The 14,111-nt window shown below is 50.3% G+C and overlaps 1 protein-coding gene across 1 annotated transcript in view; it reads right to left on the bottom strand.

Moving 5' to 3' along the window:
* The window catches only part of MXRA5 (matrix remodeling associated 5), a 28,338-nt gene extending 16,042 nt beyond the window's left edge, over window positions 1–12,296 (bottom strand). Inside the window, exons 1-4 of the mRNA XM_027095556.1 lie at window positions 12,129–12,296; window positions 9,463–9,678; window positions 4,252–4,381; window positions 3,614–4,004 (exon numbers count right to left, since the gene is read on the bottom strand). Of these exons, the coding sequence (XP_026951357.1) occupies window positions 3,614–4,004; window positions 4,252–4,381; window positions 9,463–9,678; window positions 12,129–12,175 (784 nt within the window). The 5' untranslated portion in view covers window positions 12,176–12,296. The remainder of the gene's footprint in view (window positions 1–3,613; window positions 4,005–4,251; window positions 4,382–9,462; window positions 9,679–12,128) is intronic.
* Between the last annotated feature and the right edge of the window lie 1,815 nt (window positions 12,297–14,111).

Here is a 14,111-nt window from a genome sequence, read left to right on the forward strand (position 1 = left end):
TTCCGCCACGACTTAGGACCTCACCCACCTCGCTCTGTGACGTCACCCCTGACTTGAAGTCAGTTTAGCACAGTGCGTGGTACCTCACCGGGGTTTTGGAACTTCTGGACGGTGAGTAATGAGTACTTTTCTAAAAGGTATTTTTAAGTTAAAAAAGAATGGCTATTCATACGTATTAGACAAGTAACCTTTTATGAGGGCCCAGGAGAATCTACGTGAAGTCACTGCAACCCGTGAATATATTTCCAGGTTATAGGATCGACAGCTGGCATGGATCGTATCGTGTCTACCTTTTATAAGTATGTTTTCTCTTGCTAGAATTATTCATTTCAGGCAGTGTTTACTTTTTGGATTCACATTCTACTCTTGGCTTCCCGGACATTAAATCCTCCGGAATTTTCTCCTTCTCTGGCCAACACTGACTCTTTCACTGTTTCCTCCTTCTCTGCCCAACTCGTTACGGATGATGTGTTCCTTCAGTCGTGCTCGGCCCTTTCCCTTCTTGTGCTGAGGTCTTAGATGGCCTCGCCCACGTGCATGATTTCAGTTACTGTTCACTCGCCAGTGATGAGTTCCAGCTGTGCTTCTCCAGCCTGGACTCATTCTTATGAGTCCCACACCCAATGCCCTACTTGACACATCTATTAAAGGGCACAAAGGTTCCTCGAACTGACACCTATAGAACCACATTATGTTTCCTCCCTGCTAGACGTCTCGGGGCTTTTCTGTAGTCGTAACTGGGGAGACTAGAAAACTAGGATGCTTTCTGACAGTCTTCGTGGCACGTGTCCACTTCTTTCCATCCACGCTGGGAATAAAACAGCCAAACTGCCATCACCCGGGGTATTACAAACCTTCCAACCAACGTCACTATGTCTACTTTTGCTTCTCTGAATGCAGTTTTCTATTCGAGTTTCAAAATAAACATCTTGAGATGCAAACAGGATGGTTTCACATACCCCCCCCCAAATACACATACACACAAATACAAGACATACCACACAGACACACATATGGACACACTCAAACATATGCAGACATAATGCATACATATGGGCACACAAAGGCACAGGCGTGTATCTCCAGAATGGCTGCGGCTCTCTACCCCCCAAAGCTTCATGATTCCACCACCAGCGTGTAGTGTTCCTGCTGGGAAATGACGGTTTTCAGCCTGTCCTGGACCCAGTGGGGTCTGGGCACTGAAATACGAACAGAGGTGACGTGTGTCTTTTCTGATTAAGAAAATTAAGAGGTCAATATACCTGTCCTTCCTCATCCTTTGCCTGATTTAGCAAATCTGGTATCAAACATGAAGTGGAACCATCCATGAAAGAACCTGAATCTCAGCATCTCCAGGTGGAGGAAAGACACCTGGCCGCTGCACGCGCCTAAAGGAAACTGCGGCCCATGAAACCAAAACGACAGGGAGGCACCAACTCACACCAGTCAGAACGGCCATCGTTAAAAAGCCTACCAACAATAAACGGTGGAGAGGGTGTGCAGAAAAGGGAACCTCCTGCCCTGCTGGTGGGAATGTAAATTGATACAGCCACTGTGGAGAACAGGATGGAGGTTCCTTAAAAAACTAAAAAGAGAGCTACTATATGACCCAGCAATCCCGCTTCTGGGCATATATCTGGAGAAAACCATAATTCAAAAAGACACATGCACCCCAGTGTTCACTGCAGCACTATTTACAATAGCCAAGACATGGAAACAACCTAAATGTCCATCAATGGATGAATGGATAAAGAAGATGTGACACATATATACAATGGAATATTACTCGGCCATGAAAAAGAACGAAATAATGCCATTTGCAGCAACATGGAGGGACCTAGAGATGATCATACTGAGCGAAGCAAGTCAGAAGGAGAAAGACAGATACCGTATGATATCGCTTGTATATGGAGTCTAAAAAAATGATACAAAAGAACTTATTTATAATAACAGAAACAGACTCACAGACATAGAGAACAAACTTACGGTTACCAAAGGGGAAAGGGGGGAGAGGGTACATTAGGAGTTTGGGATTAACAGATGCACAGGACCATATATAAAATAGATAAACAGCAAGGACCTACTGTAGAGCACAGGGAACTCTACTCAGTAAATAACCTACAACGGAAAAGAATCTGAAAAAGAATATATATACATACATGTGTGTATATATATATATATATATATATATATATATATGAAAACAAAATTGTGACATGTATAAATGAAAACAAAATTGTGACCTAAGGTGTGTGGGCTGGAAGTTCCTTGATGGCCACAGGCTGAGAGGCTAAGCTGAAATTAAGGGTAGCAAGACCTCTCAGAGGAGGAGAGCTTTCAGTGAACATCTGAACGCTGAAAAGAAGCCAGACCCTTGAACATCTAACAGAAGAGTTTTCTTGGTAGATGATGACCAGGTCCAATGACGCTGAGCTACAAATCGGTTCAGACGGTGCCTGGAACAGAAAGCAGTGCAGTGTGGCTAGAGCAGAGTGAGTACAGGGAACAGTGGGACCAGCCCATTTCGCAGGAGGGTAGGCACTGCGCTAGCCTGCACTCTAGAGCCCACACGCCACAACTACTGAGCCTGCACTCTAGAGCCCACGTGCCACATCTACTGAGCCCGCGAGCCACAACTACTGAGCCTGCGCTCTAGAGCCCACGCGCCACAACTACTGAGCCCGCGAGCCACAACTACTGAGCCTGCGCTCTAGAGCCCACGTGCCACAACTACTGAAGCCTGCACGGCTAGGGTCCGTGCTCCGCAACAAGAGAAGCCACTGCAATGAGAAGCCCGCGCACCGCAACGAAGAGTAGCCCCCACTCATCACAACTAGAGAAAAGCCCACGCGCAGCAACAAAGACCCAACACAGCCAAACATAAATAAATAAATAAAATAATAAAGTAAGAAATGTTTTTAAAAAAAGAAAAGAAAAAGACCTACTCAGAGCACTCCATTTGCCTCCTTAGAGACAGGAGAAAGGAGTTAGACCCAGGCTGGTGGCTGTGAGGTTGGAGATGAGCCACGAGACTCAGGTAGGATAAGCTCAACGGGCTCTGAGGATGGGTTCCAACGTGGGGCTTGGGGAAGGGGGTGTAAAAGAAAAAAGGAAAAAAAATCTTTCTTATTTTGATGCAAAATCTACTTTCTTGCAACTTCTACCTATCAATCCTGGGTTTTTTTCCCCCCCTCTGGATCAGTACAGAACACCTGTATCCCCCATCACAGAAGAATAATCACATAGCCAGCCCAGCGTTCTCTTTTCCGAGCATCCCTGAACACTTCCTGTAGGACGACGATGCATGGAAAATCCAACCTCTAGCTGTAACCCAAGGTCGAAAAGAATCCTCCAAGCGTGCCTGCTATGCCAACCAGAGCCAACTGTCGATCACTCATTAAATGATAATCATCCTACATTTCGATAAAGGATCCACGCGTTTGAATTATGCCACGGAGCTGTCTTGACATTTCAGTTACATCATTTCCTGCCTCACTGGTTTGAGGACGTGATTTCACCCGACCTAAGATGAAGCAATGGCGCAGAACGTAATTTGTCCAGAGAGGTGAAGGTTGGGCAGCTAAGGGTCACGCAGCCGCTCTCCTGTCCTTACCTCTCGACTTTGCATCCCATTCCAGAAACCACTTCATGTCACAACCACAGGACCACGGATTCCCGTGCAGGTAAAGGTTCTCCAGAAGCGGCATGCTCTGAAGCACGCCGGGGGGAAGGGTTGTAATCATGTTCTCGGCTAAGTAGAGGTGTCTCACGGTGGAGAGTCTGAAATAATCCAGAAACGTGAACGTGGAGAACGTGGCGGGGTGCAGCTGGTGAAGCATGTTTCCCTCTAAGTGGAGTAGCCTTAGGGACGTCAAGCCGCTGAACGCTTGTGGGTGGATAAACTCGATCTTGTTGTGGTCCATGTGTAGCCTTATGAGGTTCCAGAGCCCCCGCACGGTCTCTCCTGTGATCACTCGAAGCTTATTGTAGCTGAACTTGAAAACCTACAAAGACAGGGAGGACGGGAAATCCTGTCTAAGATTAAATAAAAAACCTGAAAACCAACCAACCCACAACCAGGAAGAGAAACCAGAACAAAGGGCAGGAAAGTAATGACATTAAGCTTGTCTCTTATGTTAAAAAAAAAAAAAGGCCATTTAAATCATTGTTAGGGAACATGCTACAGCTTCCCCTCTTCACGACGGGTCCTAGAGGCTGCTAGTCGCGCTGTTCATAAAAGCCCGGGTTTACCTGGAGAGAAATGAGGTCTCTCAAAGCCCCGTCGGGGATGCTGGGAATGTCATTGCCGTGAATCATAAGCAGCTCCAACTTGGTCAGTCCCGCAAACGAGCTTTCCGACAAAGCCTGGATGCTATTGAACCTGGAAAATAAGTCACTGGAATGAGAAGCAGTGAAGTTAAATCCCAGCTGGGGAGGAGTTCCCAGCCCACCCAGGGGCGACTTAGCAAAACGTTGATTCTAAGGTTGTACTGGTGCCACTCGCAAAGCATAATCCTCTCTCTCCGTGTCCTTGTCTATTTCTAAGGTTGCTAAGAAACCCACACATTTTTATTAGCCTTCGTTCAGTGAAGGCATGATCGCTGGGAATTCTGACTGGGAGTACACTTACGTGGTCACAGGCTATTTGGGGAGATACATAAGATTTAGACCTTTAAACACAGCTGGTCGAAAGGGCCCCTCATTGGAAATCATAACAAAGACACGTGGCCAGCACGCATGGAAACCAAAAAGCCAAAAGACAGCTTTGGAAGTGGCTTTGCATATAGTAAGACAAGGACGTTCTCTGAAATAAAGGACCAAATGAAACAGACACCCTTATTTCGCAAAGACAAGCTCCCATTTCTGATGGGTGATGGAAGTTATCTGTAAACATTCTGGTGCATTTGGGGTGTTGTTTTTGCAGAGAGATTGGTAAAGACGCTTCCTCGACCGGTCTGGAAATCCCTCACTGCTCCGTGGTTAGTGACACCAGGGAATCCCCAAAGTGAATCCCTGGAGAACCAATTATAAGATGAACAGAGAATCCTGTACCTTGCTGTGTCGTAGGGCAGGAACCTGGGGTCAGGGCTTCTGTGGAAATCCAACACATCTATCCTGACATGATTTCTGTACTTCCCCTTATCACCTCAACAAAAGGAAATGCATCTGTAGAGGAGGCCGGTAACAGCTCAGCGCTAACTCAGCAGGTGATGGCCAGGTCCAGTTTCCTCCTGAGACACATACATGCCCCACACCTCGGTGATCACAGCCTCTACGGAGGTGAGGTCCACCCCAGAGTTCAACATCCTGCAATGCACTGGCCAGCCCCCATGACAAGGAACCATGGTAAGTGGGCCCCAAACGTCATGTGCTGAAGTGGAGAGTCCCTGCCTTAACCCAGGCTGGGATAGGATGGGAGGTTGGTGTGCTGCCTCATTTGTTCATCATTATTTGGACTCTACCAAGAAACCTGCCCGAGAGGGTGAACACCCAAGAGGGGATGAGTATCAGCCCGTAAACTCTTTTCCATTCCTTGTTGCCTGACGCTCGTCTGGAAACAGTTTGTGGGAGAATATTATCAGGGGAAGTAGGTGAGGCTGGCAGGGACCAGGTAATCTCAGAATTGGGAGGATGTAGAGAGGAAAGAGCTTCCTTTGTTCCAAGTCCACCGGGAAGTCACTAGAGGGTTTTCAGGAAGGCTGTGGCAGGAAGAAAGTCACGTGGTCAGACAACACAGCTCCACTCTGTGCAGAATGGGTCAGAGACAGACAAGAGGGGAAGGAGGAGACCACATGCATCCCGGGGAGGGACGCCGGTGTCCGCGGGCAGGGTGGCCGCCGTGGAGATCAACGTACGTGGGAAGTTTCCAGACGTGCTTAGAGCAAGAGGCCACAGGCATGGCTGAGGGATGGAACTGCAGATAAGGAAGAGCTTGCGGGGGAAACACTTGCAAGTTGTATTTGCCACGGGATGTTGAAGAGGCTTGTCAGACGCCACGGTGAGGGTGGGACCCAGGAGGCAAGTGAAGACCTGAGACGTGCACATGCAGGAAGCATTCCCGAATGGACGCATGCACTAAGGGCTTGGGGGGAGGTGACGCCACCTGCGAAGACCCCAGAGGTAAAGAAGAGTAGAGAGGCCAGAGGGAAGAGGCAGGTCTGGACTCGGAGGCAGGCGGTGGTGCAAGTCAAAGGCTCCATCTCTCAGGTGGGTCAGAAAGAGTCTGATGTTCCGCAGCACATTTTCGTTCAAGGCTGTGCTATTCCTCTCCTGGAATTTTTTTGTCTCCCCAGAGCCTCACTTCCAACTTGATGTCCAGCTACAACGGTGGGTGCCGCGGCGGGCAGAAGATAAAGGGGAGGAAGATGTTTGGGTGCAGGGGGTCACCTTGTTTGGATTCCCTCCCCACCTGAGTAAATCCCCTCAAAGTCCTGGATGGGGGGCATGTCAGCTCAGGAATCCTCCTTCCTGCATCCCTCTTCCTGGTGCTTCCTTTTAAGAGAGTGACAGATGCAGGAGCTGCTGGTGTCAAGGTTACGAATGCGGGGTGCGGGGGGAGGCGGGGGGGGGACATTTCCAGGACAGACAAAAGACAAGGGAATCACGTGAATGGCAAATGCAGGAAGCATTGTATTCTCTCTGCACACCCAAGGGGTGTGGGTGAATTCTCTCCGCATCTGTCTAAAAGCCGGCAGAGAGACGGGGAAACTCACGTGGCGTCAGGAAAATAATTTGACCGGCAGACTGAAATGACCTGGTGTACAGTCCCATCCTTTAACTGGTCAGCTACCCATCCTTCTCTCCAAAGCATCTTCCTCATCTGTTGACGGGCAATAACTGACTACATAACCAGCTAAATGGAATGATTTTTATATCAGAAACATAGAACCGTTTTGCAATATATACACATATCAAATCATCATGCTCTACACCCGAAACTCATATAAGGGTGTCAATGATGTCGCCAATAAAAAAGAAAAAAACAAATATATGTAAAATTGCTTCACAGATACCCGTTAGGATCCCAAACCAAAATTTAAGATGAAAAAGAGCTAATGGGCATGGGAGAAATTTCAGAAAGATGTCATCAAAACGCATCTTTCAATCAAAGGGGGGAAAATCTTTAAAGGTCTATAAATCAGACATTTAACTGCATGATATGTTCTTACTCAGAAATATTTGGAAAGTGATTTCTGAAAAAGCTTTGGGGCTGTCCAAACAGGAAACAGCAGATCTTTCTTTCAGTGCTGAGTGAGAACCCTAAAAACATCTGTGTGGGAATGAAAATTTTTCATTACTGCTCTGCCAATAATCCCTCATTCCTTGAGAGTTTTAAACCCTTTCCAGACCGCGAACAGACAACTCAGACCCTGAGTTCTATCTGTATTAGACGTTGCTATTGTTTTTTTGTTTTTTGTTTTTTTTTTCCCCAACAAAAGGCACAATGCCAGCCTCCTTATCTGCTTCGAGACTGGTTTCCAGAAATAGTGCTGTGATATTATAAGAGTGATTTTTAAAATGTGGCACATTGAATAATGTTACAAATTAAGCCAGATGGAAGTAATATATGTGGGTGCAGTGAAGCTATTCCTTTTTTTTCCCCTTTATCTTTAATATCACACAAAACCGTCTCAAGATCTTATTGGAGATGGTAGGAAAAAGCATAATTTTGATATCTGTCTTTCATTCTAGTGGCAAAGCCTATAGGACACTGTAATTCACTGTCTTCAGCATTAATTGTTTAAAATGAAACCACCAAGAACTATGTTCTCATTGAGACGTGACATAGGTTCCACGCTTACAAAACACGTCAATTTAAAGATGGGCGGAAGAGAACCCTCCTGGAAACTGTGAATGAGATGCAAACAGCTCCACAAAAAAACAGTTTATAGGTCTTGCAAGTCTCCAGCTATCACACAGCTAACTTTTGGGAGAGGATGCATGCGGTGTCTTCCCCAACCCCCCAGCCAACCTGACAGCCCAGACCCTCAACACACAGCAGGTGAGGCATTCGGGGCTCCTACACAGGAAACACAGCAGAAGACAGTCCCCCTGCACCTTCAATCCCACACTGTCTAGGGGGCTCCCCTAAGGCCTAACAGTAGCCCCGATTCTGTGCCCTGACAAGGGGTCAGCCTTGAGGGATTAGGTGGTTAACCCGCAAGAGGGACACTATGCTGAAAATGCCTCATGAAAGGGGCGACCCCTAGAGACAGAGCTCTTTTGCACCCCAGGAGGTGTAAGAAGGAAGAGAAATCATAGATAAGCTCTATTTTCCTTTCCACAAACTAGCACAGCCCATCCTAGCCTGACTCAAAGCAGCCCCAGTTCCCCTTCTGAATGAATTGTAAGATTGTGAAAAGGAAACTGGTTTTAAAATTGTAAAATGATTTAAAGATGGCAACAAGGAAACTGTTACTGTTCTCTCTGCTGGCAAAGCCAAATTGTTTTCCCCACGGAACCATCATCACTGTGTTAGATTTTTCAGAGTGTCAAATCGTAAAGTTTGCCAAACTTTTTTGGAGAAGGCTATTTAATGGTCTATTGCTATGGGTTCAGTGTTTTTTCTTATTGTCTTAACTTCCCGTTCTTTTATTCTACTACTGGACTTTATAATCGACAAATGCAAGAACGGTTGAAGCCCTGTACTCAGAGATGTCTAGGCAGGTTTACAATTTTTTGTTTCATCTTATGAAAATGTCCCCACAGTGGCTATTCATCAAACCCTAAATAATTTCGTTGTTTTATGGGTGGTAGAAAGTAGCGAATAGGTTTTGTTGAAGAAGTCCAAATGATTGTTTACTATTGGAGTTGTACATTGTTTAATATGAAAATTGCACACGAGTACCTGTAATTCATAGCAATGTACACTAATGTACAGAAAGCATATATGGGCACAAAAGGAAACTAAAAATACAAAAATTCTACCTTGAAATGCTGCATTAAAATATCTGTTTAAAAGATACTAGTATTTTAAATAGGCAAAATCTGAAAGAACTCTTATTTCCTCAATGTCACAACTGCGTCATGCAGATAACCTACAAAATGTCACAGGTGTCTCACTTATTCCTCTTATTATTATGTAATAGTTCCTGAAGTCTATTTAGAATAGTATTAGTATATTTATGTGTGTGTCATATGCTTTCATATCTGCATTAAAGAACTGTTATCAACGGACACTTAGCAAGGAACTGAAGCTGTCCGAGACGGTTCGTTATTCAGCCTTGTGATAGAAGCTTCCGGTGACGGATCAATTCAGGTAACAGCCCCCAAAGGACCACATTTAGTATAGTTACAAACGCCCCCTCGATTCAGCCCATATAGGAGCACATAACGCAAGACACAGTGACACATAAAGGAACATATATTCGCAGTGACGTAAACGCACACACACATAACGAAACACCAAATCAACACGCATGCGAGGAGGCTGCGATGGCTCAGAAAGAACGTGGTACAAACCCCAGATTGATTCTTTCCACATGTTTAGAAATCCCAGCGGGCACGGAAGCCAAGGAGCGAAACGTGCAGTGGACCTCGCTGGGAACATAGCAGGCGCAAGGATACGGACAGGCCAGCGCGGCGCACGGATGTCCCCACAGCAGAATCAGCACCACGGAGAGTGCTCGCCACTGCGCCCGCGTTGGCATCTTGTCGGGGTGGGTCATCCCAGGACACCTGTCGTGGAACCACAAAACCAGATGTCAGGTAGCGCTTCCGTATTTCCAGCGGATCTTACTTGAATGTGCACCATGGGGGTAAGCTTCGCAAGACATCACACAGTATATGTCAGTGACACGAAACATGTGCATCAAGAAACAGAAAATTTATTTTTTAAAATCTTCCGCCATTCACTTTAATCGTTGCTATAGAATATAACCTTCCCTCCTGACTTTGGGATGACTTGGAGATCTCCCTATGCTGTGTAGGAGGGTACGGAACACACATGCCCACATACACGTCCATAAATATACTTACATACATATGTGCGTGTATAAAGGTATACATACACAGACATATATATTTGTATAAATGTGTATATATGTGTGTGCTTATAGATGCAGAGAGAGGAGAGATACATTCATGTTTCTATAATAAAATAAATAATAAAAGGAAATGTTATGCGTCCGCCTCCAACGTTATTGCCGAGCCGTTGCTTATTGTATATATGGGAATAAAAAGCTTCTCAGGAAGGCCGTTATTATCAGAAGGGTTTCCTTCTTTTAATTACATTCCTTAAAGTTTTAATTATATCTTCTTCAAGTGCTTACAGAGGCATTCACTAAAGCGAAATATGTTCCATTATATGTGGTTTTGTTTATGACCCTTAATTGTTTTTTCCTTGGAAGAGCCCAAATGTTGAGATGGTGCAGCACCATAGTTACCGCAGAGGAAATCTGGGGCAAACCTCTGAAAAATATGCCACTAGAGAAAGAGGAAAGGAATTATTTCCTGATGAAGAATCTTGAGGCAAACAAAAAAGATCAGTAAGACAAAAGAAAAAAAAAAGAGGAAGAAGGAGAAAGAGAAGGAAGGAAGGAAGCAAGGAAGGGAGGGAAGGAAAGAAACGGTCAGATAAATATTAGGTTGTGGGCTTCCCTGGTGGCACAGTGGTTGAGAGTCCGCCTGCTGATGCAGGGGACGCGGATTCGTGCCCCGGTCCGGGAAGATCCCACATGCCGCGGAGCGGCTGCGCCCCTGAGCCATGGCCGCTGAGCCTGCGCGTCCGGAGCCGGTGCTCCGCAACGGGAGAGGCCACAACAGTGAGAGGCCCGCGTACCGGGGAAAAAAAAAAAAAATTAGGTTGCATCAGCCACCTCATTTAGAATGTCCGTGATTATTTTTTCATGAATCGGTCATGCCTTCCTTCATCGACTCATATTTCTGTCAACTCTTGCATGAAGTTTATTTGCAGATAAGTAACACACATGGAGAGTAAAGGGCACAGAAGAGAAACGCGCCTGTCGGTTCGTCCCTGCTCTGGGCAAGCCCTCACTTCTGATCATAAACTCTCCCTCCGCTGACACGCGGTAGGGACACCCCGAGGCCGCAGCCCTTCCATCCGTTACAGGGCCTCCAAAGAGATGCTCTCTAAAATCCGGATGCGTCTCGCCTTTTCAGCTGCCCCTCCGGAGCTGACGGTGCAGGCGGCCGCGCAACAGGCAAGCGCAGCTTCCTCCGCTGCCGCTTTGCGGAGAGCAGCCGGCTGGCTCTGCTGAGCCCAGGCCTCCCCCGCTCCCGCCTGCGCGCTTGACCTCCGCCCTGGCTTTCTGCCGACGGCCTCCCGATGCCCCCTCCCCAGCCGCGCTCCGCATCCTGCCTTCCACCCGGCTCCCCCCGGAAGACCGCAGGAACGCTCCCCCGGGAACCCTGGTCCCGAGGTCTCGAGGGAAAGCGCCCTGAGCCTGCAGGACCTCCCGGCACGCCCGGAGAACCCCGGGAGGCTGGCCTCGGGACACCAGGCGGTAGACGACCTGGAGGGGCCGGGCGCGCGGCCCTGCGCCCCTGGCCGGCTTCCAGCGCCCGCGCTCACGCGGCGGGCAGGCGGCGCGGTGAACATCGAGCCTTCCCCGAGCGCGGCTTGGGTGGCCCCGCGGGTCTCTGAAGCCTGGCACCCGGGCAGCGGAGGACGTCTCTCCCAGACGGTGACTTCCCCAGCTCCCGCGCGGCTCAGCCCCCGGCTGAGGGGGGCTTCGCGTCTCCCCCTTTCCAGGGGAAGACGAAGGGGGAGGAGGACGAGAGTCTCAGCCCCCGGAGCGAGGCGGCCCTGCAGCGGCGGTGTCCCCCGCCAACGCAAGAGCGCAATCGCTTACGCTGGGGGATCCCCTTGGTGACGCCCTGGAAACCAGGGAGGGATGAATGAGAGGTCGCGAGGGGGGAGGGAGGAGAGAAGAAAAGTTCGGGGGTTCCTTAGACCTACTCAGCGCATCTTCCCGGAGGATTCCGTCAGCCTCTCGCCTGGACGGAAGCCGGCCCCTCGGCCCCTCCACTGTAGTGCCAGGAAACAGTTCAACACGTCTGCTTGCCCTCGCCCCCCGCGGCACAGGTCCGTGCCGCACTCTCGTCACCCGCCCCTGGCAGACAGAGCCGGCTCCCCGCCGCGCGCCCCGGCCGCCCTCGGTCCTCACCTGTCCTTCGGAAGCCGCGGCGCACGGGAGCGCTGCGCCCAGAGCATCCGCGGGGCCGGGGCGCGCGCGTCACCGCCGGGGGTCCGCCGGGGCCATGCCCTTCCCGGGGCCGGGGGCGAGGCGGCGCGGCTTCCCAGCGCGGCGCGGCGAGCCGGCGCCCTTTTATGCGCGTCGCCCAGAGACTTCCCCGAGTGCACGCCTCGGCCCACCCCCGCCCTGCCCCACCCCGGGGAGACGGGGCGCGGGCCCCGGCGCAGGGACCCTGGCCGCGCCGCTCTGCGCTCAGCCCTCCTCTCGGCTCTTCATGGCGCCGCGTCCCGAGTGGGCACGCCTCGTCCACGCCGCCGGGACGACCGGCAGGGGCCAAGCGCACACGGCTTTGGGAAGGAGGGCTGCGGGTCCGAGACGAACTCCGGGGACCCGCGGGAGGGGCAGAGGCCCGGAGCGCGGTGCGAACTGCTGCTCGAAGTCCGCACCCGGAGCGCCCTTCCCAGCAGAGTTGGAGAGGGTCTCCTTCTTTCCGCGGAGGAGAGAGGGAACAGGGTTTGCACTCCTCCGGGCGGGTCGGAGTGTTCTCTGGCCGCGCCTCCGAACCCTGGGGTTGGCAAGAGCCGGCTGCGCCCGCCGGCATCCCACCGCCCCCCCGACCCGGAGGGGCAGGCGCGGCTGCCACGTGAGCCCCGCGGCCACGCCCTCCCGCCTCTGCTGTGGCTCCTGGCCGCCAGCCTCCCTCCCCCTGCCAGGATCTTCCTGCCAAAAAGGTGGAATGCTCTCGTCCCTTTTGGAGAGCCCGAGGGGGGCTGGGCCGGTGCCGGCATTCTGGGGAGCCCGGTGGTACTTGCTGGGGCAAGTGAGAACCGCTTGTGGACAGGGCGAAATAACAGAGGTTGGAGAGGACCCTGCGTCCCCAACGCAGAAGGGAAAGGGAGAGAAGGAGGTATCCTGGTTCCCAGGAGGAATCAGATCTGGGGAAGGGGACCAAGGGGTCAGGTGAGGACTTTCATCAGCAGAGCCCCCCTGGGCAGAGCTAGGAAGAGCACCCACTGTGAAGAGAAAGAAACGGGGGTGTCCCAGGGCCGGCATCCAGGAGGGGAACATGCCAGGTGTCCTGAGTGAGCCTGCGGCATGCCTGGTACCTGTCCAAGAGCTGCTAGGAGGTGCCCAGAAATGAACCTTAAGATGAGCTGCTTCTGATGCAGTATGGACTGGCCTGGTTTCTCCTGAAAAGTGTGTAGGAGGGACTTCCCTGGTGGCACCGTGGATAAGACTCTGTGGTCCCAGTGCATGGGGCCTGGGTTAGATTCCACACGCATGCCGCCACTAAGACCCACTGCAACCAGAAACAACAACAAAAAAGTGTCTAGGAATTCCTCACTGCCCCTTGCCCAAGGTGGCGGGCATCCACCAGGTAGATCAGGGGCCAGTTCATAAGTGGGTCCATTCACTGCGTCCATAGCAATAACGTGTGTTGACATATTTCCAGGGACTGGTTTTAGGGATCCTCTTTCTTGAAATGCCCCAAACCCTTTAATTACATTTATTAAAAACCTGTCCCCAGGACATCTCCTTAGCTTTCTTTCGTGGCTTTGCCATCCACGTACTCAGCTAAACTGGAAACCCAAGTCACGGTCCCCATGTGCCTCTCCTCTAGGACCTTGAAGCCAACTGGTGGCCAAGTCTAGTGGATTGCGACTCCTGAGAACTGCTGAGCCCAACGGCCCTGCCCGCTCGGTACAGAAGTCTGGTGCTCAGGTCTTAGCTTCTGCCTGCCTCTTCCTTCATCCATTGTTTCTTTGTCCCACCACCAACCTGGAGGGCTGCCCCATCCTCAAAACAAGTTCTGAAGTTGTCCACGGTGACACATGACATGGCAGGGTCTTGCCAGCCTGTCCAGGGACCTTGTATCTGCTGATGTCCCGGCTTTGAAGAAATGGTAGCAGACCCCTCCCTTCTTCTCTTGCTCCTTCTTGTGACGTCCATGCA

This window comes from Aethalodelphis obliquidens, unplaced genomic scaffold (genome assembly GCF_003676395.1).
Source record: "Aethalodelphis obliquidens isolate GAN/ISIS:26980383/991018 unplaced genomic scaffold, ASM367639v1 scaffold91, whole genome shotgun sequence".
Taxonomy (NCBI): Eukaryota; Metazoa; Chordata; class Mammalia; order Artiodactyla; family Delphinidae; genus Aethalodelphis; species Aethalodelphis obliquidens.